Source organism: Vombatus ursinus, unplaced genomic scaffold, assembly GCF_900497805.2.
Source record: "Vombatus ursinus unplaced genomic scaffold, bare-nosed wombat genome assembly UNPS02014778.1, whole genome shotgun sequence".
Taxonomy (NCBI): domain Eukaryota; kingdom Metazoa; phylum Chordata; class Mammalia; order Diprotodontia; family Vombatidae; genus Vombatus; species Vombatus ursinus.
Window position 1 is genome coordinate 9,009,071 of NW_020954556.1, and position 27,219 is coordinate 9,036,289.

The 27,219-nt window shown below is 40.8% G+C and overlaps 1 protein-coding gene across 1 annotated transcript in view; it reads right to left on the reverse strand.

The window, feature by feature from the left end:
• Positions 1–27,219, reverse strand: part of PLEKHA2 (pleckstrin homology domain containing A2) — a 105,059-nt gene that overhangs the window by 72,175 nt on the left and 5,665 nt on the right. The window contains exon 2 of the mRNA XM_027865272.1: positions 2,295–2,458. Coding sequence (XP_027721073.1) covers positions 2,295–2,435 — 141 coding nt within the window. The 5' untranslated portion in view covers positions 2,436–2,458. The remainder of the gene's footprint in view (positions 1–2,294; positions 2,459–27,219) is intronic.

Here is a 27,219-nt window from a genome sequence, read left to right on the forward strand (position 1 = left end):
GAAAGAAAGAAAGAAAGAAAGAAAGAAAGAAAGAAAGAAAGAAAGAAAGAAAGAAAGAAAGAAAGAAAGAAAGAAAGAAAGAAAGAAAGAAAGAAAGAAAGAAAGAAAGAAGGAAAGAAGGAAGGAAAGAAAGAAGGAAAGAAAGAAAGAAGGAAAGAAAGAAAGAAAGAAAGAAAGAAAGAAAGAGAAAGAAAGAAAGAAAGAGAAAGGAAGAAAGGAAGGAAGGAAGGAAGGAAGGAAAGAAAGGAAAGAAAGGAAAGAAAGGAAAGAAAGAAAGAAAGAAAGAAAGAAAGAAAGAAAGAGAAAGAAAGAAAGAAAAAGAAAGAAAGAAGGAAGGAAAATGAAAGAAAGAAAGAAGAAAAACAAAACCCTCGTAATAAGCATGCAAAGTCCAGCAAAACAAATTCCTACATTGACTATTCCCAAAAATGTATGTCTCTCACTACAGTTTAAGGCTGTCACCTCTCTGTTTTGTCTTCGGTCCTCTGCACTCATGGTTTATCAGCACATTGATCAGAGTCCTAAAGTCTTTCAAAGCTGTTTTTCCTCTAAAATGTCATTGTAATCATATACATTGTTCTCCTAATGGATATGTATATCCTATATCAGATTGCATGCCATCTTGGGGAGGGAGGGGGAGAAAAATTTAAAACTCAAAAGCTTATGGAAGTGATGGTTGATAAATCAAAATAAATTAATTTTTAAAAAAATTTTAAAAAATAAAATAAAAGACTAAAAAAAAATAAATTGTTCTCCTAGTTCTGCTGAATTTGCTCTCATTAGTTCATAGAGATCTAGCTGGCACTATCTTAAAAATTAGCTAATCCAACCATGATTCCAAAGGACCAAGGATGAAGAATGCTACCCATACTTCCTGACAGAGGAGTGAGAGACTAAATATGAAGACTGAGACATGCTTTTTGAATGTGGCCAATGTAGAAACTTGTTTTGTTTGGGAATTCACATGTGCTACATGGGTTTTGTTTGCCCTTTTTTCCCTCCAGGGGAAGGGAGATGGGAGAGGAAGAAAAAAAAAATGCTTCTTAAATGAAAATATATATATATTATTTGATTCAACTACCTCATTTTACAAAAGGAAAAATTAAGATTAGGGAACTAACTTGCCAAATGTAGCAAGTAGCAGAGACAAACAGAATGCTGGGCCTGGAGTCAGGAAGATCTGAGTTCAAATCCAGCCTCAGACACTAGCTATGTGTGACCTACAGTAAATTGCTTAACCTTTGTCTGCCTCCATTTGCTCCACTGTAAAAATGAGGATAATAATAGTACCTACCTCTCAGGGATATGAGAATCAAATGAAATAACATTTGTAAAGCACTTAGCACAGTGCCTGGCACATAGTAGGAGCCTGATAAATGTTTATTTCCTTCCTTCCTGTAGCACCTGGTGTGCTCTTGGTTGTATGATCTCACTTACTCTCTTCTGACAGTGCTGATTCTGTACTTGGCCCATCTAGCTGAGTCCTGGCATCTGACCATCCTATCCCTTTGTTCCCCTATTCTGCTGAACTCTCTGGTCCGTGGCTTTTGTTTAGGGTTGTCATTTGTTGAATCATAGCTGTGGGCAACAGGCTTGCCAGAGGCCGAAAAAGCTGCTCTACCTGGTCCCCATGAATCCCAGAGGTGCCTAACAACCTCCATTAACCCTGTGAACCCCACAGGTCTGCCTCACCATCCCAACAGATGAGTGGCCTTTCTACAGAAGTTCAAAGTTGGGGCAACTAATAAGCTGGAGAGCATTCAGAGGAAGGCAAGCGGGACAGTTGGGGGATACAGCCATGTCATGTAAAGGATGGTAGGGATATTTTAACCTGGAAAAGAGAAGACTTTGGCAGACATGATAGCTCCCACAAGAGCTGCCATGGGAAAAAGTGATAAGACTTACTCTGCTTGGTCCCAGAAGGTCAGAACTGGGACCGATGGGTAGAGGCTACAGGGAGAGAGACAGACTTTGGCTTGCTATGAGGAGAAAGCTTTCTAGTATCAGAACTGTCCAAAAGTGAATTAGCTGCCTCAGGAAGGAATGAATGCCCTGTCATTGGAAGTTTTCAAGAGGAGGGGTAAATGACCACTTGTCAAGGATATTATAAATTGAGTTCCAGCTTTGGATAAGGGGTGGACAGACCACTCAGATCCCTTCCATTCTATAATTCTGTGACATTTTCTTCATGGGGAGAGGGGGAGGAATGGGTCAAGTTTTTTGCCGTCCATGCTGATAATGGATCAACCAGATAAAGCTGATAAGGTTAGCCACAGGCTCATGGCTCATCTCACCTGAGGATTGTCCATGTACCAGAGGAGGCAGTTAGCCTGGGTGTCCAGGATAAAGTATCTCCGTAGGAACTTGCCACTGGTCTCATTGTCCTCGATGTCCAAGAACCCACAAATTCGATTCTGCCGATCCACATAAGGCATTCCTGTGCTCTGCTCACATCACCCTGCAAGACAGAAGAAGGTTGAGGAGGGGTAACCTCGTTAGGAAATTATTTAGGAATCTCTCTAGGACTTAGCTCATAGCTATAAAGCAGTGTAACTAGGGTCTTCAGTAGCTTTCCTTTCCAAGGCATAAAATTCTCCACTCCAGCCAGTTCCCACAGATCTACCTCCACTCTGGAGAAGCCCAATCATCAGCTTCAGTAACTAGAAAAACCTATGCAAAGCTATGCCAGGTTCATCGAGAAGGGTAATCCCTTTCCCAAGAAGAAGTAAAGATAGTAATACAAGATCAAATCCTTGGGAGTACATGGCAAGCATACATTCCTGAGTTCTACTTCCTTCTACCAACACATCCTTACTAGTAGTACCTCCACCCAAGAGACTGCTTTTTAACTGAACAGGAGAGAGATTATGAGAAAGCCCCCCAAATACAAAGTCTAGACCAAATAAATAACTACTATATTCTTCTATACTACACCACACCATGCCATACTATTCTGGGGCAGCATGGCCCTTTCCTTCACTTTATTTCCATAAGAATACAGGAGGACAACTATATTTTTGGCTCCTTGGAAGAACATTTTACAGCAAGTATGGGATTAGTGGAAGGAGTATTGGATCTGAGCTTGGAATCAGGAGATCTGAATGCAAAACCTCTCTCCAATGCTAACTGACTGACTATGGACAAGTCACTTAACCTCAGTTAAGTGGATCTTAGCCTCAGTTTCCTCACTGGCAAAATGAAAAGGTTAGACTTCTTTCTAGTCTTATTGTTTCATTAATTCACCTCATGAAATCTGCAATCCTGTCGAACAGGCCTCCTCTCTTTTCTTCACAAGTGATACTGTATCTCCAGTCTTTATACTGGCCATCCCCCCCTTATTTAACTACTTTGTATGTAATTGTATTTATTAATTTTGTTTTTCTGCTATAGGTATATATATATATATGTATATATATGTACTTGTACACATAAATATGTATTACATAATATGTTCCACACATTTCAAATGTACTTATTGTATATTAGAATTTAAGTTCATTGTGAGGAGGGATTTTTTTTCCATCCTATTTCCTTGTATCCCCAACATCTAACCCAGTGCATGGCATGTAGTAGGCATTTAATTAATATTTGTTGATTGACTGAAGGTCCCTTCTAGCTCTCAATACTCTAAATAGGTTACCAGACACCCTATTCTAGACCTAGAATCAGAGGAATGATGTTCTGAATTAGTCAAAAGAGGAGGTCCACCTTGTCATCATCTTGGGGCAAGATACGCAGGAGGCAAGTCTGTAAGCCTTGCTCTTCTCACCCTGCCAGGAGAACTGAATTGGGCAAGACCTAAAGTCCTACCTGAGAGTAAGGTTTGTGAGGGTCTTTCTGCTGTACTTTACAAACATTCTGCCTGGAATGTCGAAACTATTACTTCTACTGGCCTCTCCTCTATCATACTGCCTCTCTTCCTGTGTGACAAGTATCTTAACCTCTTGGCCTCAGTTTCCTCACCTGCAAAATGAGGAGGTTGGACTAGCCAACCAGAAGGTTGAGACCTTCAGGTTCCCCATTCTCTGTCACTCAGTTTTACTGCCTGAGATACAAGCTACATTGCCTTATCACCTCCTCCCAGACTTTTATCTCTTTACACCTTAGTCTTCCACTTCCTCTAGTCCCACTTCCCCTGCCAGCCCATCTAACAGACTCCTCTTAAGTGCCCTTTGGAACCTCCATTTTAAAAAGGTTAATTGTTGCTTTTTGTTTTTACACTGTAATCATTTCCAGGGAGCCCTTCACCATAAAGTGAGCCTTCCCTTGAGATAAAGAAAACCAGTCAAGGAAAGTCAACCAAATGGCACAGTGACTGCATATGAGAATGCACACCATGTTCCACACCCATAGTCGCCCTACTCTTCAAGAAAAGAGAGGACGTATATTGCATCAACTCTTCTCCAGGGCCAAGAATGATCATTACAATACACACACAACCTTCTGCTTACTTTATGTTCTTTGACTTCCCATTATTGTAGTCATTGTGTGTATTGTTCTCTGGGTTCTGCTCACTTTATTTTATTTCAGCTCACATAAGTCTTTCCTTATTTCTCTGAATTCCTCAGATGGTATAGTAGAAAAAAGCACTGGCTCTGGAGTCAGAGGACCTGGATTAGAATCTTACCTCTAAAGCTTACTACCTGAGTGACCTTGGGCACGTCACTACACATTCCTGGGCCTCAATTTCTTCACCTGTAAAATGAGGAAGATGGTCTACATGGGCTTTAAGTCCCTTCCAGGTGTCAATTTATGACCTTATGATCACCATTTCTTATGGCACAATATTCTATAACATTCACATCTCAATTTTTTCAGGTTTCCCAATCGACAGACACCTTCTTTGTTTCCAGTTTTTTGCTACCACATAAAATGCTGTCATAGTCTTTTTTCTTTACATAAACAAATTTGCTTACATCTTCTAACCTTTCTAATATTCTTGAATATCAAATGAAATCTAATTTTGCCCTAATACTCCATTCCTTAAAATTCTCTCCAGTATAAGTTATTTCTCCTACATTCTCTAAGTTATAGGGTATCAGCATGCATGCCTTTTGCTCCTCCACCATCACTACCACTTTTCTTTCACCAAAACTCTCCTTCTTCAAAGTTCATGAAATCAGACTGTAGTTTGCTCTTTCTCAATTTCTCTCTCTGTCTCTGTCTCTCTCACTCGGTGTGTCTCTCTCTCCCTCTCATTCTTTCTCTTTCTGCCGCTATCAACTACTGACCTCCAAGTTAATCTCTCAACCTTCTTTAGTAACTATACCATCTCAGGTTGTTGCAAGTAGAAGAGTTCTGGATTTGCAGTCAAAGGCATAGATTCTAATATTTGCTGTTACTCTGCTTCTTCAACTGTAAAATAAGGGTGGTTGAGCTCTGAGGTCCCTTCCTGCTCTAAATCTATGATCCCATGAGGCTAAAACTCTGAAATTCTACTTTCTAATCATAACAGCCTTCCACCTCTCCCTCTCCTTCACTATTACTGAGCCTACTTTTTTTTTTTTTTAATGAGGTAATCGGGGTTAAGTGACTTGCCCAGAGTCACACAGCTAGTGAATGTTATGTGTCTGAGGCTGGATTTGAACTCAGGTCCTCCTGACTCCAGGGCCAGTGCTTTATCCACTGTACCACCCAGCTGCCCCTGAAACTACTTTTCATCCCCATGATGAGCTCTGGTACCTTAACTCCTTTTCCCAATCCATTGTCCTTATTCGGGTTTCCCCCATCTAGCCACTTCAACAATTCACTAGCCATAATAATAGAATCATTCATGCCCTTCATGTTTCTACAGCTCCCCCTATCAACTCTGGGTACCTCAACCATCTGATTTCTCTGCTGATGAGAGCTACAGAATATCCCTAAACCCTACTGACTTAATCAATTACAAATTCAAGCAATTTCATTTTAGCTGAACCTTCACTCCTGCGTAGCAGTCAGTTATTTAATTCATCGGCTAACCATTGCCTAGGTACTATTCTAAACCTCTTCCGGTCTCTTTAAGCCCCAACTACCTCTCCACCCTCTCAGAAGATAATCTCATTTCTTACTTTTCTGAGACTTAGATATGCATTTCTCAATTCCCCTCCTTACCACCTAAACATTACTGTATCTGTACCCACTCTCCTCTTTCTTGTCATTGGAAGAGATGTCCACCTCCTTGCCAAGGCTAAAATGATATCCTTCCACCTGGGCTTGGATTCTATCCCTTCCTAACCCATCTGGAACCTTACTGATTCCAGCAAGATTCTTGTTGGAATCCTTCTCTCTCATGAATCCTCAATTTCTTCCTATCCATTGGCTCCTTCCCTTTTGCCTAAAATAATGCTCAGGTTTCCCCTCTCCTGCAAATCAAAAACAAAATACTCTCCAACCACGGTCCCCTTTCTTGCCTCACCTTCACTCCTACACTTTTTAAAAGAATAGAATACCCAATAGACAGGTGATACTTTCACTTCCTCATCTTTTCTACAGCAATATCTCCCTCCCCCGCACCATTTTATTCTTTCTACTGATGAGTAACACAGGCCCTCAGAATAGTGTAGTTCAGACAGAAATCTAAGAATAGAACAGCCCATGAGCCTCAATGGTAGCTCAATTAGTCCAGGATCAGCACCCAACTACCTCCAGCTCCCCAGAGCACATAAAGAGCAGTGGGAGTCCCTGCATGGGAACATCACTCTCCAGGGCACAGAGAGCGTAAGACACTCTCAGACAGCCCAGTGACAAGCACTTTTCAGCTAGGCATATGTAATTACAATGTAAGGAATAAAGGACCAGACCACCAGACACTAGCAGAGTAGGATTCCTCAGCTAGCTATAGCCTACAAAGGTAAACTCTTGACCAACTTCCCCATAGTTGTACCCTCTAAAGAAACCCTCAGAGAGCTGGGGGGGTGAGGAGGAGGTAATATAATGATAACCAGCAAGGGGTGGGGCTGTTTGCTCTATTTTCAAGAGGACAGAGCCATCACCTTGCCTAAGCAGTCCTTGGCAACTCCATCTGGGCCAAGGGTGGTCCCCTTTTGTTGCATCCAGGTGCCTGGGCCGCCCATGTCAAAACCACAGCCAGTGACATGGCTTCAATACCACCTACTCCTTAAGTCCTCGAAATTTGACTTCCACTCCTACCTACCACTCTACTAAAATTGCTCTGAGGACAACAGTGACCTTATTGCTAAGTCCAATGGCCTTTTATTTCAATTCAACCAGCATTTATTAAGCACCTACAATGGACTAGCTCTATCCTAGGCACCAGGGATACAATGACAAAACCCCAAATAGTCTCTGCCTTCAAGGAGCTTTCACTGGGAAACACAACCATACATACCTAAATAAATGGAAAGCATCATCAGTGTAATGGAGGAGGGGAGAGGGATAGACACTGACAACTGGAGACTAAGGAAAGGATTAATATCGAAACTAGCATCTATCCAGAGCACAGTGTCCAGGTCACTTCATCCTTGATTCAATGAATATTTATTAATCATCTACTATTTATTCATTCATTCATCACAGTGCTAGGCGCTGGAGGAAAGGTATAATTTAAATAAGACACAGTCCATAGCCTCCCTGAGATTATAGTCTACTGGAGACCATAAACATAGATAATTAATAATCTATCAAATTATATTAAGAGTATATTAGGGTTACAAAACAAAGTGCTATGTGAAATCTAAGGGGGAGGGAACAAGCATTTATTAAATGCCTATGATGTGCCAGGTACAGTGTTAAGCGCTTTATAGATATTATCTCGTTTGATCCTAAGGGGACATTCAGTATTGATGGGAATGTACAGGATAGGGAGAGCACAGAAAGCTTCCTATGGTAAATGGCATTTGAATTGGGATTTAAAGAACAGGTAGGAATTCAAAATAGGATGGAGATAGTTTGGGGAGGATGGTTATAGGGGAGGAATTTCTGTTGAATTCCAGTGTATCCTTTAAATCCCAATTCTAATGCCATCTCCCATTGGGAAAAGTGAAAGTGAAAATATGGAGGCAAGAATGTATAGGGTGTGCACATGGGGAATGGCAAGTGGCCCAGTTTGGTGGGAGCACAGAGCACACATAGGTATTTCAGAGGTAGCATTATCAAAAGTTAGTGACTAATTGGATACAAGAAGTATGCATGGGGACAATCAAAGATAACACTAAGGTTTCAAATATGGAAAGCTATGAAAAAATGGTAGTCCCCCTGACAGAAATAATGAAATCAAAGGCAGCTACAAGTTGGAGGGATAAAGATAATGAGTCTGGCTTGGGACCTGTTGAATTTGAGGTGCCAGCAAAGACTCTTGTCTATACTCTGACTTCTAGTATACCATACTCCCTTGCTTCATCTTGATTATGGTGACCCCTTTCCTCTATTTCCTTCACTGATTTCTCTTTCTCTTCTCATCACCTTAACTTGTTGTTGTTCAGTCATTTTCAGTCAGATCCTACCTCATGACCCCATTATGGGATTTTTTTGGGCAAAAACACTGGAGTGATTTGCCATTTCCTTCTCCAACTCATTTCAGAGATGAGCAAACCGAGGCAGACAGGGTTAAATTACTTGTCCAGGATCACACAACTAATAAATATGTAAGGACAGATTTGAGCTCACAAAGATGAATATTCCTGACTTCAGGAGCAGCACTCTATCCATTGTGCCACCTAGCTGCCACCTTAACTTAGGTGTACCCCAAATCTCTTTGCCTTCTATACTCTCTCCCTTTTTTATCTCACCTACTCTTACAACTTTCCCTCTACACAAATAACTCCAAAATACATATTTTAAGCTCCAACCTCTTTCTAGAGTTCCAGACCACATTTCCAACTGTCATCAGGTCAACTCAACCTGGATGTTCTTTTAGTCCCAAATTCTTATACCCAATGTATCCAAAGCTGAGATTATTAACTTTCCTCCCAAATATCTCTTCTTCCTCCTCCTTCCTTCCCTAAGTCACTTCAAGGTAGAGGCTCAGACCCTCTCAAGCTTTCCTCAGGGAGAAGAGAAAGTGGGAGAGCTGATCCTACAAACCTCACTCCTTTGTAGTTTCCTTAGGGGACTAATTCATTAATTCATGTGGAGCTAGGGAAAAGCCAACACCTTCCCCCTTTCTGTCTCTAAAATAGATGTGTTTCATCACAGAACTTAAAGCTAGAAAAAATCTTAGGCATCCTCTAACACAGGCCCCTGGTCACGTGTTAAATAATAGTGCTCAGATTTAAACCCATCTCCTAATTTTAAATGTAGTACTCTTTCTTCATGCCCTCTCATTATGATGTTATTCTCCTGTCCTAGAACCTTCAATGGCTCCCTACTCTCCATTAAATAAAAGCCAAATACTCTCCATTAAATAAAAGCAAAATTCCTCAGCCTGGCATTCAAAGCTTTCTATAATCTGGCTCCAATCCACCCATGCAGGCTTCCCTGGTGTTATTCTTCTTCAGGATCCATTCAAGCTAGCCTATTCATCATTCCAAGACTTAATTAGTCCATATTTTTGTAATACCTCAGTACTTTGGCTGACATTCTCTGGATATAAAAATGCCTGAATTACCTTCCTTCAACAGTCTCTTCCTGTTAAAATTTAACCCCCTCTTTTCAAAACTAGTTCCAATGCAAACTTCCCCACCTCAATCAGAAAGGATATCTCCCCAGTATAGACTCTTACAGCATTTTGTGTTCACCCCTCATCTATCAATCAATCAGTCAACAAGCCTTTATTAAGCCATGACTATGCACTAAGCTCTCATGAACAAAGTATGTTCCACTTGGAATGACTGCCATGGGTGGACGCATCTCATCTCCCTTACTATACAGTAAGGTCTGGCAGGGGTGGGGAACCTGTGCATTTGTTCTGTGAAATTTGGATTCAGTCAAAGGGCCACACATGAGGATCTAGGGGTCACATGTGGCCTCAAGGTCTCAGGTTCCCCACTCCTGGTCTAGAGGATAGAGACTATGCTTCCTTTACTTACTTTCATAACTGCCACAGGACCTAGCAATAATGATAGCTAATATTCATGTGGCTTTTAAAAACAATCTTGCCACAATAGCTCGTCTGATCTTCCCCACAAACTTGTAGGTGCCATAATCATTCCAAGTTTACAGATGAGGAAACTGAGGCTCAGAGGTTGAATGACTTGTCCAAAACTAGGATCAAAGGCAGTACTCAAACATAGTACTCATTCTTCTACACCACATGCCTTCCCTATATAGTTCACAGCTTTATAAACATCAAACACTTAACATTTGTTGAATAATAATAGATGATAACATTTATATATCACTTTAAGGTTTGCAAAGTACCTCACATTATTTTGTAGTAATAATAATAATAATAATAACTAACATTTATTAAATGCCTACTCTGTGCTAGGCACTGTGCTAAGTGCTTTACAATTATTATCTCATTTGATCCTCACAACAACTGTGGAAGGTAGGTGCTATTATTATCCCCATTACACAGTAGAGAGAACTGAGGCAGATAATGTTTAAGTGACTTGCCTAGGGTCACACAGCTAGTAAGCGTCTGAGGCCAGATTTGAAATCAGGTGTTCCTATTCACTGTGCTACCCTAGCTGCCTCACAATGGCTCTGTGAGGCAGGTGCTATTATTATCCCTATTTTACAGGGGAAACTGAGCCTGTTACAGGTTTAATGTTAAGCCCTGGGTCACACAGGAAATGTCTAAGATGGAATTTCTGGTCTCCAAGTCCAGTGTACTGATTGCATTTCTGAACATAGCTCTTGCTGAGTTAGATTAATGACAGAGGGAGCTCAGTCCTTCAGAGACAGACTCCACTTCGTATCACTCCTCTCAGAGCAGAATCCTGAAGCACAATCCAGGAGATCAATCCTTCTCATTTTTCCAGGAGGGCATGAGCCCACATGGGTTTTTAGTCAGCAGAAAAAAAAGAGTCAATGTGAAGTAAGGTGCCTGACTCACGGTCAGTCAGCAAGTGACTACCCAAGACAAAGCAGAGAAACTATAAGGAGAGCACACCATCAGTCTAATCAGCCCTGGGAGGGATACCCTCCATAAGGCAATGAGGCAAATACCTAGGATGCCAGGCAGTTCCCAGAGGTGGCATGTCTGTTAATGGCATCACCACCCTCCCAACCGCCCAGACTGCGGCCAACATCAGTGTGTCCTTCGGCCTCACAGCCCACCTCCATCCAGCCAATTGCCAAGTCCTGGAAAGGCAGAGTAGAGGAGTGGAACAAATGCTAGGCCTGCAGTCCTGAGAACTAAGTGGGACCCCCAGCTCTGACAATTATATGCTGTGCAGACATGGGTAAGCTCTCTGGGCCTCTGGATCTTTATCAGCAAAATGAGGGAACTCAATGACCCTTCCAGCTCTAAGCTCTAGATCCTATGACCTTAAGGGCAGAGAGAGAGATGATAGACAGATAGATAAAGAGAGAGAGAGACAGACAGACAGACAGACAGACAGACAGATAGATAGATTTAAATAGGAACCATTATTATCCCTACCCAAAGTGCAGGCCATCCCACAAATGCTTAGCTCTAGCTGAACCCTGGCCACTCTGATTCAGCCCTGCAGTATTAGGAGGCTGCCTTTGGGAAAGTCCCTAAGGAGACACAGATCAGCCCTGCCCAACTCCCTTAACAAGGCCAAGCCCCACTTCTCCTCGCACCAGAGGCAAAAGAGCAAATGACTGGGTGAGGGGAGAGAAGCCAGAACCTCCCCAGGGAAAGAGAACAAAAGAGCTGGTTAGCAATACCCGGGAAAGGAGGAGGGGGAGGCAGAGGAGAAAGCAGCAGAAGGAAGAGAAGGTACAGAAAGACGGAGGAGGAGAGGGAGGGAAAAAAAGGAAGCAACCAAGGAAGAGCCAGAGGAAGAGATGGAGGAAAAGGAGAAGACGGCAGAGGAACGAGGGTCCTTTGCACAGGGGTAGGATCACCAGGTTTAATGATACCTGTAGCACCTGCAGAAGCTCCCCTGGATTCTCAGGCCCTCCCCTCTGCAGATTTTTTCCAGTTCCAATTTTGCATAAGAGGTGCTGGTGAATGGGTCTCCCTGGGACTCAGGAAAGGGAAGGAAGTGGAGGCAGGTCCAGGGCACTGCCAAAACTAAGGAACAGCTGCTGCTCAGAAGGAACTGAAGTCTCTTCCCCTGAATTGAAACTGGGAGTCTTCCAGCAAGAGAGATAAGGAGATGGGGAAGTAGAAAAGGGGGAGGGGTGGAGAGCAAGAGATCTGAGAGAAAGGTCGGTGGCTGCTCGGCAATAAGAAAGCGGGGGAAAAAAATAATAAGAGAAAACTAGACAGGTTCTGACAACCTCAACTCTTGGGGCTATAGGCACCACATTAGACTCTTCCACCCCAGAGATGAGAGAAAGGCAGAGTAGGACACCTCTGCACAGCTGTCGGGCACATTCCCACAATGCCAGGTGATTAAGGCCGAATTACCCAAAGTCCAAAGGCCTCTGTGCTTCCCCAAACCCTCTGGAATAAAGTCTGAAAAATGTAACGTCATCCCACGGAAGGCTGGGCAAATGCCCTTTGGGAGGAAAGGCCCAGGGTGCCCATAATGCCTCATTTAACTTCCATTTTTAAACAAATTCACTCTGTAAGCCTGACTGGATGGATTAATTTCTCTCTTCGTCTCCAATCAGGGGTCAGGGAAAGTCAGTTTTTCTTCCTCTCAAAAAATATAAGGACTCCTTACTCACTAGGCTCCTTATAGGAGGGGTGAGGTCCACCAAAAGAAGATGTGGATTCTACTCTCTACTATTTCTTCCTTTCTTCAGAAAAAAAAATTGTTCAATTATTTGAGCATCCCTCGATGCAGCTGAGTCATAAAGCTCACTAGAGACGTGGGAGCTGGGGGTGAGAGGAGAAGGGATGGATCTTTCACAGAAGGAGAACTGATGGGGAGCAGAAGGGATGGGGCCGTGTATTTGATCATACAATGGAACTATAACATTCTGCTCAGCAGGGTTCATAATGAGCAAATTTGTGGTCCCAAGGCCCTTGTGAAATAAGCTTGACCCCAATGAAGAAATATAAAAATTCACTTCCCCCAATTCCTTTGCAGAGGTGGGAGGTTCATGTGCATGGAACATTGCATGTGAAGTCTTTTTTTTTTTTTTCGGTATGTATTGATCACTTTTTCTCCATCAAATTATTAAGTACCTACTATGTGCCAAGTACCATGCTAAGCAGTGGCTATACAAAAAGAGGCAAAAGACAGTCCCAATCCTCAAGGAGCTTACAATCTAATGGGGGAAACAACATGTAAACAAAAGCAAGTTATAGACAAGTTAAATAGCAAATAATTAACAGAGGGGAAGGCACTAAAATTAAGAGTGATTGGGGAAAGCTTCCTTTAGAAGGTTTTAGTTGGGACCCAAAAGAAGTCAGGGAAGTCAGCAGTTAGAACACAGGAGGGAGAGCATTGCAGACATGGAGGTCAGCCAGAAAAAAATTCCTCGAGTCAAGAGATAGAGTGTCTTGCTCATGGAACAGACAGGAAGACAATGTCACTCGATTGAAAATCACCTGTCAAGGAATAAAATGTCAAAAGACTGGAAAGGTCAGAGGAGGATAGGTTGTGAAGGGTTTTAAAGACCAAACAGAGCATTTTGTATTTATTCCTGGAAGCCATAGGAAGCCACTGGAGTTTAGTGAGTAGAGACATGATTGGACCTTCGATTTAGGAAAATCATGTTCATGGCTGAATAGAGGGTGGATTACAATGAGGAGAAATCGGAGGCAGGTAGACCCACCGGTGGACTATTGCAATAATCCAAGGGCAAGGTGATGAGGGGCTGTGCCAGAGAGTGGCAGTGTCAGTGGAGAGAAGGGGGCGTATTCAAGAGATGTAGCAAAGGTGAAATTGACAGGCGTTGGCAACAGTTTGGATATGGCAGTGAAAGATAGTTAGGAATTCAAGATGGCTCCTAGGTTGAGACCCTGGATAATGGGAAAGATGGTGTTGCCCTCTACAGTAACAGTGAAGGTAAGAGGGGAGAGGGTTTAGGGGGAAAGATATTTAGTTCTGTTTTGAACTTACTGAGTTTAAAATGTCTACTGGACACTCAGTGTGAGCTATCTGAGAGGCAGTTGGATATGGGAAATTGGAAGTCAGCAGAGAGATTGGGGCAGGAAAAGCTGATTTGAGAATCATCAGCAGAGAAGATAATTAAATCCACTGATGAGATCACTAAGTGAAATAAAGTAGAGGAAGAAGAGAAGAGGGCCCAGGATAGAACCCTGAGGGACAGCTACAGTTACAGGGCATCATCTGGAGAAGGATCCAGCAAAGGAGACAGAAAAGAAGCAGTCTGAGAGGTAGGGGGAGAACCAGGAGAGAGAGTGGTGTCCCAAAAACCTGGAGAGAAGAGAGTATCAAGGGGGAGAGAGTGATCAACAGTGCCAATGGGTGCAGAGAGATAAAGGAGAATAAGGGTTGAGATAAGACTATTGGATTTAGCGATGAAGAGATCATTAGTAACTTTGGAGAGAGCAGTTTCAGTGGAATGATAAGACTGGAAGCCAGATTTGTTAATTTTTTTTCTTTTACCCTTTTTTCTTTTTCTTTGTCTTTTTCTTTTGAAATAGAAATAAGAGATATGGCTCTCTGGGACAAGGGCTTCAGAGCGAAATTTAGATTTTGTAAAAACAAAAGCTACCAGTAAAAATGTTTAAAAAAAAAAGATTCTGTTATATATCACTAAAAGAAGTCCCCTGAAAGACATCCAAATTGGGGTTGGGGTGGTAGAGAGTAGGAGTGAATTCACTCAGCTGATGCTTAGACTATATAAGGGCACCCCTACCATCTGTCTGCTCTTGGTTCATTCTAGTTGACACTTTATCACCTTGGCCTCTGAGCAATTAAAAGAGAGTGACAGTTGGCTTTTTTTTAAATCTGTCACCCTGCCCCTTCAACTTGTTATCCTTTCCCAAACACTTCCCTAGCTGCTGGGGTGGGGGTGGGGGTGGGAGTGGGATGGGGGTAGGGCAGAATACTTCCTAACTCTCCTCTATTTACCATTGGATTAGGCATAAACTAGGATTGGGCAGGAGGAACTAAGAAAAGTAACTCCTAGGATTAGAAGAAACCTAAGGTTTATGTAGTCATTTATACTATAAAATCCCCTACTGTCATCAAAGCAATAATATGGGACTGCCCCCTTTCCATATATCCTACTCTTCATGGTTTGTGACTACATTTCCTTCTCTAAAAAGCCCCAGTCTTAATTTTATTTAAACTCAATATCATCTTTAAAACAATTTGGGGAATGTGCATAGGAGGGAGGAAGTTAGCAAGGTTGGAATCAAACCTCATGATCTGCTCCAGGCAAAGCCCCTTTATAGCTCTGGCCTTTCTTACATATAGTTCTGGCCACGTCTCTGCTCAAAAGTCTTCAGGAGCTCCCTATCACCTACCAAGGAGACTCCAGCCTTCTTTGCCTGATCATTCAAAGTCCTCCACAATGTAGTCCTATTCAATCTTTTCAGTCTCTCTCCTGTAGCTCCCCTGCACTCACTCATTCTACTTTCTAGCCAAACTGGATTCCTCTTATGATAACCAGCTATCAAAAACACATAGAATAAGAAGGGAATGTAGTGGTCATCTGAGTCTATCACCTCATTTTATAGATCAGAAAATTGAGACCCAGAGAGCTAAAATGACTTGCCTGTGGTTATTCAGGGTGTAAAGAACAGAGCTAGGATTTGAACCCAGGTTCTCTAACTCCAAATTGAGGACGTCCCTACTTCTTAAACTGGAATTTCCTTTTTCCTTTCATTTATTGAATTCTTACTCATCTTTTACTTGTTATTGCTGTTTTTTCAGTCATTTCAGTTATGTCTGATTCTTTATGACCCCATTTGAGGTTTTCTTGGCAAAGATACTGGAGTGGTTTGCCATATCCTTCTCCAGTTCATTTTACAGATGAGGAGACTGAGGCAAACAGGGCTAAGTGATTCGCCCAGGGCTACACAGCTAATAAGTATCTGAGGCCAGATTTGAATTCAGGTCTTCCTGACTCCAGGGTGTCACTCTATCCATTGTGCCACTTAGCTGCCCTAGAGTTCAATTCAAATTTCATTTTCCTGTGAAACTTCCTGACTCCAATTTCAATCTTCTCTATCACACTTCACAGACATTGTTTTCTATCTCTCTATAGTATTCTAACTGTCTGTAATATTGGGTATTATACATTACCTATGTGTGTATCTTATTAACCTACCAAACTAGCTCCATGAGGGCAAGGACCATGTCTTATGTAAACTTTATATCCCCCCTAGCCTAAAATAGTGTTCTGTACAAGAGGATTCAATAAATGTTTATTGATTGAAAAGAAAGAATAATTTAGCATCTAGTATAATAATAAGAAAAACTCTCATCCTAAGTTTAAAGATCCACTATTACACACAAACGTTTTCATTCCTTTTTCCCCTTATCCATACTTAAAATTCTAACCACCATTCCTATACTATCTATCTAGACACATCTTGGACATCTCTGTTTTAAGACACTTAAAATCTCATCATTTCCAGGCATCCCCCCTCATTGGTATAATTCAAGGGGCATTGGAAAGACACCTGTCCCAAAATACCTTTCACACCATAGGCGTGGTGCCTTCAGACACCACATATGTCTTTCTCCATTCATAGATTGGAAAGAGCATTGGCTCAGAGTCAAGAGGTTAAGTTTGGAGTCCCAGTTCTGGTCTCAAATAGCTATGAGACCTGGGGCAAGTCACTTCCCTTTTCTGGGTCAATTTCCACATCTGTAAAATGAGACAGTTGGATCAGAGGTATCAAACTTTCCATCAGCAGCCATACAGCCATATAATTGGGAAATGTTTAACAAAATACATAAAAGAACAATACAACCGAGATAATGTTAATTAGTGGTTTTCTAAGTTTCTATTTGTGTTTGCTACCACTGGACTAGACAATCTCTAAGATCTCTTCCAGTTCTAACATCCCATGATTCCATGTTTTTTAATAATCCACATACCTATAAGAGTTAAATCTGTTTTTCAGCTAATGCCTTAAAGGACTGAATAACCTAAGAGAATTCAACCTCAAATAAGTGGGCGGGTAATGAATAAACACCAGATACGGGAGCATTATTTCACAAGGGAGATGTTTTGTCCTTCTGTCCTTGCTATAACGTCTCAGGAAATAGTCCAATGGGTTAGTGGAAGGAATGCTGAACTTGGAGCCAGGAAGCCTACTTATCTAGATTGGAGTCCCAGCTCTATCGATTACTAAAGCCTGTATCTAGACAGCCTTCAGAGGAGACTCTATATAGCTTGAGGTTTGCAGCTTCCTATTGCTGGAAACCCCCTCTTCTTGGGTCTCAGTCTCCTGGGCTATGTAACCTTGGACAAGTCTCATGATCTCCCTGAGACTCAGTTTATTCACATGTAGGATGGAGACAATAATAATTGGACTATCTCCCATACGAGGCTCTTGAGAGGAAAGTACTTAAACGTGAGCTATTTTTATTATAGGGTGCCAGGGCGCTGAAAAGAAAAGTAGGAAACCTGCCAAAGACAAAATTCACCTCTGTCACAATCTGGCTGAGGGCTGGCCTTGCAGCTGAGCTTGTATTTCTCAACCTCTTCTCTCCCTGCACATTTAAAAAGCAAAACAGAAACAACCAACCACATCGAAGTTAAAGCTCTCTCCAGACTCTTGGGCCGGGCAGCTTTCAATCCAGTAAATGATATCCCATCAGTAGCACAAATTCCCTGGGGGCCTGAAGAGTGTGGGAGCTACCACAAAGTTAGTAACTAAACAGACTTCAGAGGAGGCTCTGTATATAGTTTGGGGTTTGCTGCTTCCTGCTGTGTGACTCTAGAGTATTGAGGAAGGTACAAAATATTAGGCATTGAGGGAGGTACAAAATTTTGATAAGAAATTGGCCCTGCCCTCATGGACCCTACAGTCTAGTCCAGTGGTTCTCAAAGCATGTTTCAAGGACCAAAACCTTTCAGGAGGTTGGGGAGGTAAAAACTATTTTCATGTTAATACTAAGATATTTTAATTTCTTACACTGTAAATCACAATAGATAAAACCTATATAAACAAAAATTCTTTGGGGGAGGGTAAAGGGACCTGAGACAAAAAAGTTTGAGAACTGCTAGTCTAGTCCAGGGGTGGGGAACCTTCAGCCTTGAGGTTACATGTGGCCTTCTGGGTCCCTGGGTGAGGCCTTTTGACTGAGTCCAAGTTTTACAGAACAAATCCTTTTAAGGGGATTTGTTGTGTGAAGTTTGGATTCAGTCAGAGGGCCACACTGGAGGACCTAGAGGGCCACATGTGGTCTAGAGGCCACAGATTTCTCATCCCTGGCTCTAGTCTAATAAGGGAGATAAGATCCATAACATAAGTAACTTCAATGCTAAGTTTCTCCTGCCATTCTCTTTTTTCTTCTTTTAATATTAAAATGTTTGTGTCCATTGATGATTAGAGCATAATATTTTTTAAAATTGTAAATAAGAAATACATTACCTGCTACATGAAATAAAGAGGTACAAAACAGAACTCTGTGAGGTCTCAGGAGACTAATCAGGGGAAATCAGAGATGGCTTGATGGAGGACTTGGGCTTTGCATGCAAGATGAGGTTCAAAGGAAGAAAGAGCACTGGAGTCAGAGAAGGTGATTGTGAGTCTCTGCCATGTATTAGCTGTGTGACCCTGACAAAGTTCTTACTCTCTAAGGGCCTCAGTTTTCCACCTGTAAAACCAGTTGATATTTAAGGGACCTTGCAATTCCAAGAGTCTATGATTCTAGGAATTCAACAAAAGGAGGGAGAGAGGAAAAGGACATTGTAAGCCTAAGTAGTAGTGTGAGTAAAACCCCTAGATTTTCATCTCCATACCCCTGAAAAGATTTTCAAGCCTCTGGACTCTGAGATACCCTGAAACTTGGCAAAGATGAAGAGAGGAGGCCATGAGGTCCTGGGTCACCAAGGATGGCCCTCTGTTTCATTTTCCTTCTGGGCAACCAGGCAGTAGATATGAAAAGTAAACTGATACATATACAGTAATTAATGAAAACCAGAACTATCCCCACCATAAAGTGGGGGTGGTTTGCATGCCCCAGTTCTCTATTGTAAAACCATGAGACTATCAGAGCCTACTTTAAGGAGGCAGAGAATAACAAAAGCAGCTCACGTTTCTATATAACTTTAAGGTTTACAAAATACTTTCCCTGGACACCTTATAAGGCAGATAATGCAAATATTCCCATTTTATAGATGAGGAAACTGAGGCTCAGAGAAATTGAATACTAGGCCAAGGTCTTACAGCTAGGAAGTATCAGGGCTTACAAAGTGTAAAATTTCTGGAAGGGAGAAAGTAGCATATAGTAAAAAGAAAAGAAACGTCCTACCAAAACCATACTAATCCAGGTAGATTACAAATCTTCAGAAGCTCCTTCCACATTACAAGTTCTATGTTTTTAAGGTCTCAGGTTCAACATACAAATCACTTTTCAAAATCGTATCCAGTAAATGTTTCTGATTGGCAACATAATATAGTAAACAAGTGCATCCCAACTACCATATAACAGAAAGAGCACTCATCTTAAGAGTCAGTATGCTGGACTGAGAAATGTCCTGGCTACGTGACCTTGGGTTACATCTTAAAGCCTCAGTTTCTCTACCTGTAAAGTGTGGACAACAATATTTTCACTATCTACCTCCCAGGGTTGTTGTGAGGAAAGTACTGTGCAAACCTTAGACCAATGGAGAGATGTTACTTGGGCAGGAGTTAGGGACAGTGGCTCTGAAGGTGGGTAAAGGGGATACTTCAAGGAAGCTGCTAATCTCTAGCTAGAGAAAGTTGGTCAGGAAATGATGTCACCAAATAAAAGAGGTTGAAACACAGCCAGGCTGAATTTAAAGGAGTAGAGGAGAGCAAAAGTGAATTCACTCAGCTGCTGCCTACAACATATAGGGTGGGGGTGGGGATGACGCACATGGAGAGGGGAGAGAGAAGGAAGAGAAGTGGACCAATCCACTGGGTCCGTGGAGGGCTGCTAATTGCACAGCACCGAAAGTCATAGGCTATTTCAGAACAAATCCCTGAAAACAAGCCAAGAACTATAAATAAGGAAGTCTGAGAGCAACTATTACCTAGTGATTACAATACCACTAGATTTTTTAAATTCTCATGAGAGCAAATACTGGAGAAGAGATGAGAGCACAGTCTAAGGTTAGGAGGAGTACAATATCAGAAGAAAGAGACTACAAGGAGCTCTTACCATCATTGTCAACACACAGAATGAGTAAAATTCTAAACCTCTACCTCTAGAGAGCCGAACACATAGAAGACACAGAGATGGAAAATGGTAGGTCCTCCCAACCTCCCAACTTACCAAGTGGTTGATGGGAAAGTGACATTAGAACTTGTGTCATATCAGAATTTTCCCTAAGCATATTTCCTTGTGTAATGGGGGGAAGTGGAGGCTGGCCAATGAGAGCCCAGTTCGTAGAGTATGTACAATATTCTCTACCTGGTTCCAATCCAATGTGTGGAACTTTCTTCTAGACACAAGTGTCTGAGGGGCTGGTGCTATGTGGTGGTGCCATCTTTTTTTGTCCTTCTCTCTTCCTCTTACTTTTAAGTAAGGGGAATGAGTAGAATCTGGGTTGGGGAAGGAACAGCAGTTTAAGTTACCTTATCTCCACACCCTGTTGCCTGCCATGTGTCCCCTAATATATGGTCCCTGTTTCTTTGAATTTATGCTTTTTTGATCTTAGGTGAATGAGTATCCAAAGATGAAATAAATCAAGTTATGCACTTATGAACTTCAAAAAGTCAGAAGAACCATCAGAGTTCCCCTTCATTACCAGTCAGTAGCAGAGACCACTAGAGCTGGTAGCAATGTAGCTGAGTCCACTGAGGAGCCATACCTGAGAAGAGACTTCTTGACCCAGTGCAGGATTGTGCTGCCCCAGCACCTGAGACACTTCCTCCTTCAGGAGTCAGCCTATCTGAGAAAGGGAACAACTTTTCCATGAGCTATGCCACACCTAGAAGTGAATTTGGTAGGGATTCTACAAAGAAAGACAAGAACTCCCAAGGCAAGAGGTGCCCTGAAGACAAAAAATGTTTCCTCCATAGGTGCTTTCGTATGCTTTGTCTTCAAGTTTGAGCCCACTTTCTCCAGGGATCCTGTATGTGTATAAGAGGGATAGTGTAGCCTCTGGGTTGGGGAGAGATGTTTTATACTTCTGTCTTTGTTATATGCCTTTTAAACAATATCCCTTTATAAGGACTAGTTGGCACTCACTGATTAACTGATATGGGGTGGAAATATACCATATGAAGGCTTGCAAGCAACAGCATCATTTTTTTTTTTTGCTATCCATAAGCATTTATTAAGCACCTCCTGTGTGCTAATCATTAGGGATACAAAAACAAAAATGAAATAGTCCCTGACCTCAAGGAGCTCACAGTCTGCAAGACATATGGCATAGTGGATAATACATATAGTGGACTTGGAAATTAAAAAACCTGGGTTTGAATTCTGGTTCTGACATTAATCAGCTGTATGATCTGGCCTCAATTTCCCCACATAAAATAAGGAAACTACTGCTTAATTTAGAAAGTTGATAGAAAAGGAAAGCACTCTTTGTAAACTGTAAAGACATATGTAACTGTGACCTACTATATAGTAAGCTTGTTTCAACTTCTTAGGTGCCTAGAATCATTCCTGATGAAAAAGAATGCAAATACCACAGCATTTATAATTTATTATGTATAATCTATTTGCTTGGAGTGCTAAACTCAAAATGCATGGAGAAACCTGTGGAAAACTAACAGGATCATCTTAGCTATGTATGTTGAAGTTCATATTAATGAATAAGCATTTATTTAGTGCCTACTATGTGCCATTTATATCTACATTGGAGACACAAATGCCAAAATGAGCAAGTTCCTTCCTCCAGGGATGACAGTTTACTGATCAATTCAGCAAACACACAGTGGAAACAGAATTGGATTTGGAGTCAGATAATCAGAGTTCTAATCCTAGTTTTGCTGCTATCTGATCATGTGACTTCAGTCAATGCAAATTAAGCTGGGGACGTGACCTGGAGTGGGTGCTACACTTGAACATAGTAGGTGCTTTAAATATTTTTAAATTGAATTGTACCTGAAGTAAAAAGGTAATAATAACAAAAATGATAAAATTTCAAAAGTGTGCTAACAAAAATTGGTATAATATTAACATCAACCTAAGGCAGGTATAGAAAGATAAACATTTCATCATCAAAAATGAAAAAGAGGATCGATAAATGTTCTCAGAGCACAAGATAAGCAGATTATTAATGTACAGAAATACTCTGGGAACAAACCTATATCATTCCACCAAGTGATGGTGAAGGCTAACAAATAAGTACCCACCACTGGATTTGTCAAACCTAACTGAAAATGGTTTTGAGAGGAAATCTATGAAATGCCTAAAATCTAAGAACTGATCCCAAAATACTCTCTCTGAGTGACATCCTCATGAACTCAACATGTAGCAAAGAAATTTTGAACAAATGGCAAAGTCCTAGAAATGTGTTCATAGAAATGGAAGCATACATGATAATAATTTAGGATCTGGCTATCACCACCAAAAATTACAGATGGGTTGTTCTTAAGGGACCCAGACTTATTGATCAGTTCAGATGATATGCAAGGAAGTAGTAGAAACTGAGCAGCACATCATTGCAGGTTGCAAAAGGACTAAATACCACCTTACAAATACCTCAAAGTATCCTTGAGAATTCAACAAATAAATTGTATCAGAATTAGAACAATATATCAGATAAAACTGTTGGCCACAGTTGCCAGAATATAACATTGATCTACAAAAAGTTAAGAACAATGTGTTTTTAATAGCTGTTGCAGTATCAAATATTCATAACCTGCAAGCTACGTGGAATTAGAAGCTTTCCAAACAGAAAGACTTAGTGAAAGAAATTAAAACCACTGGGAACAAGATGAGCTACGTACTATTCCTGTTTCTTGTTGGCTATTAGAGTTGATATAAAAGATGCTTTCAGTAAGCCTGCAGAAGATGAATTTACATCCGAATACTTCTATTCAGTTACAAAAAGCAGTTATTTTGCCCACCTGTGCAATAGTCCATCGAACATTAAATGTAAGAGTAATAACAAGATACCTACTTTTCCCAGTACTGTTTTTAACTGAACTCAGTTGAAAAAGATGAGAAAAATGAGAGGAATGTTAATATTAATTCTGCTATGCCGAGGTAGCTAAAAAAAAAAATGAATACTTCCTTCTCAAAAATAAAGAAGAACACTGATAGGTTGAAAATTTACAGTTATATTTCCCAAATAAACAGACATTACTTCCCAAAGAAATAGTAATGGTTGACAACAGACATTTGCCACTAGAGTTACTGAATGTAACTGAACTACCTCCAAATGGAGTCTAGGAAGCAGCTAAGATACAAGAATGGAATCAAAAGGCCTTCCATGAATTCATTCAGTGACAAAAGCATTTAAATGACTGCATCAAGTCTATTTGTTACCAGAAAAAGAGAGGTTCAGGGGAGCAATATAGGATTAGGTCATTGCTAACATAAACTATAGAAAACTCATTCTTAAAAAGTCCTAACATATCGATGGTGTTTGCAAGAAAGCAGTAGAAACCGTACAGCATATTACTGGAGGTTGCAAATATTTAGGAACTACCGAAAACCTAGAAAGTTATAATCAAATGGCCAGAATTATATGCCATGGATAGGCTTGATAGTCTTCATTAAAAGACAGCTAAACTCTGTACTGCAAATACAAACCTTAAATTATCCTTGAGAACTCAACAAATAAACTGTATTGCAACAAAAGCATTATCACAGATAATTGCCCATTATCACCCAGACATAACATAACCCACCAAAAAATTGACAATGTTTTTAACAGATGTTGCCATACCAAACTTTCATAACCTCCAAATTATATCAAATGAAAAGCTTGCAACAATATAGAAACCTAGCAGAAGAAATCAAAATGTGATAACGGTAGGAAGTACATATCATCCCTGTCATCCTGTCTGCTACTAAAGTTGCAGTATCAGTAGGCCAACAGAGGATGATCTTTATTCAATTACTTTATTCAATTCCTTTATTAGATTACAAAAAAAATCAATCACTTTATCCATCAGGACAGCTGTTTGTTGAATCCTAAACATAAAAGAATAATACCAGAATACTGACCTATTCCAAGATCATTTCAATCTGAGCTCCAACCAACATAAAGATAAGAATTAAATAATAATAATTAACAGTAATAATGATAACAGCTCACATTTATAGAATCATAGGTCAGAATTAGAAAGGACACCAATCCAACCTTCTTTATTTTTTTTTTTACAGAAAAGGAAAGTGATTCCCTTCCCAGATAGGGAAAGTGATTTGTCTAAAATAATAAAGTGAAGCTGGAGCTAGCACCCTGGCCTCCTAACTTCCATTATAGCACTCTTCTCATGACACAAATAAAGAAAGAATTCCAGGAGGGGAAAAAATAAAAATGAGGACGACATGTGGGGGGATGATGAGGTGACTAGGCTGTCTAGAATAGAGGATCCATGCTGATGAGTTGCAGGACCTAAAGTTGCATGGGGAAGATGGAGCCAGGTGCTGGTGGACCTTAAATGTCAAGCTAGGAGTACTAACTGAACTCAATCTGCATATACTCATGCTCTTTGAGCACCAGTAGTTGGGTCAAGAGGAAGTAGAAGAACTACTGGTTAGTGTGGTCAAAGGTGATAAAAAAAAAAAAATTAAGGCAGTTGAACATTGTATATGCATGCTGATTGGGAGTACCAACCTACGAAGCTGCTCACCCTTCTTAGGCCTGTATCCATCTTATGCATATGGGACAGGTCTTAAAAGAAGCCTTCAATCAGTGTGAATACAGAAGGGGATCACACACACAGATCATAAACTATAAAGTGGATTTGGCATGGGGTGAACTGGTTTCTTCATCTACCCTAAGGAGAGGTTTCTTTTTTATTATTATTTTATTTTTTCTAACCTTTATATCTTATAGCTCTAGAATTTTATACTCCAAAAGAGTGAAACAAAGAATTGGAATGTAAACAGAATCCTTGGTTATATTATTGTAAAATTTAACATCACCCAGATTCCCTGCTGAATTAATCAGGTTCCCTGAGAAGGGTCCTTAGAACTCCATACAATAGAGGACATGTCAGGAGCCTGGTAAGGGCAAGGAGCCATCCAGTCATTTGTTGGCCAAGTTTGGATATAATCTGTTGGGACAATCTGTCTGAACTTTGCATGTCAACTATTGTGTTTCTCAAGAGCTAAAAGGAAGATGTGGGCCAGGAGGTCCTTACCTCCCTCCCTCCTTTATCTCAGCTGGCCCCCTCCCGGGCCCACACACACTTGAAGCAAAAAAGCCCAAAGCTTAGGACTGGAGCTGAGCTGGTATCATGGGATCCAGACACCACAATGTTGGGAAATCCCCAAGCTTTTTTTAAATAACTAGTAAGTAGCAGAGCTAGGGTCCCAACCCAGATCCTTTGACTCTAGATTCAATATTCCTTTCAGTATATACCAATAACAATTACATTAAAAAATCAAACCCATAAAACTTTACATATATGCAGAGAGAAAATACATCAGAGTGGGACAAGAGTAAATAAGTCATTAATTTTTGGTAAAAGTACAAATTCCTTTTTTAAAAAATAAAACTAGTTCTGACCACATGGTTATATTGGGCTTTATTCAGGAGATTTTCCCCTTTCAGATTGTTACATTCCTAGTGCCTGGTATGCAGTAGGCACTTAATAAATGCTTATTGATTCACAATGAAAAAAAATTTTTCAAGGTAAAAAAATTAACCTCCCAAAGATTGGAAACACCTAAAAACCAAAAAAAGAGCAGGGCAACTAAAGATGCAAAATATGGGAATAAATCCCAAGAAACTCTTTCAGGAGTATTCATAGAATCACAGATTGTTAGAGCTGGAAGGTATCTGAAAAATAACCTAATCCAACCCCCTCATTTTATCAGACAGTAATTCAGATTCCAAACAGCCATTCACCTGCGCCAGCTAGTGGCATTGAATATAGATAATTCCTATCCCCTTCCCTACCCCAGTTACTAGAAGTCAATCCACTTAGCTTTGGAAGGGGGGGAAGAGCAAGACAAGAATCCCTGCCTAGAGGAGTACAAACTCTACCAGCCCCAGAATGGACTCTGCTTCATATCCCATCCTGTCTTCCACCCCAGCAATCTTGCCATCTGCCTACAATCTCCATAATTCCCCAGATGAAAATTCCCTTCCCTGGCCACCGCTCCTATGCAAGTGTGGTCTACCCCCATTAGAATGGAAGCTTCTTCTATGGTCTATGAATGTAGGAGCATATGGTTGCACTGTAAGAAATGAAGAAAGGGACAGATTTAGCAAAATCCAGAAAGACTTGGATGAACCTCTGCAAAGAAAAGGGAGCAGAACAATTTACACAGTGATTTCAACATTATAGTGAAAAACTACTCTAAAAGTCTAAAAAATCCTAATTAAATAATAGCTAACATTTATATATCATTTACTATGTGCCAGGCACCATGCTAAATGCTTTACAATTATTATCTCATTTGATTCTCATAACTACCCTGGGAAGTAGGTATTATTATTATCCCAATTTTACCGATGAAGAAACTGAGGCAAGCGGAGATTAAGTGACTTCCCCAGGATCACAAAGCTAGGAAGAGCATGCTACCCATCTCCTGACAGAAAATAGATATACTTGAGGTGCAGAATGAGATGTATATTATCAGACACAGCCAACATGTAGATGGACTTCTTTTGCTTAACTATGCTTATTTGTTTCAAGGAAGCTTTTAAAGAAAAAATTTGGGAGGCAATAGGGGAGTGATAATGATTGAAGAAGAAGAAAAGAGGGTCATTAAAGCATTTAAAAAATATTTTTTAAAGGAATTTCAGAGGGAGACACAAACAAGTAGGCAACTTTGAAACTAACATGTTAAATTTATACTTTAAAAAAACCCAGCTAAGGGAGCTAGATGGCTCATTGGATAGAGCACTGGCCCTGGATTCAGGAAGACCAGAGTTCAAATCTGTATTCAGACACCTGATACTTACTAGCTATGTAACCCTGGGCAAGTTATTTCACCCCATTGCCCAGTGGGGGGGGAGGGGGAACCTAGCTGCATATCACAGAGATTCATG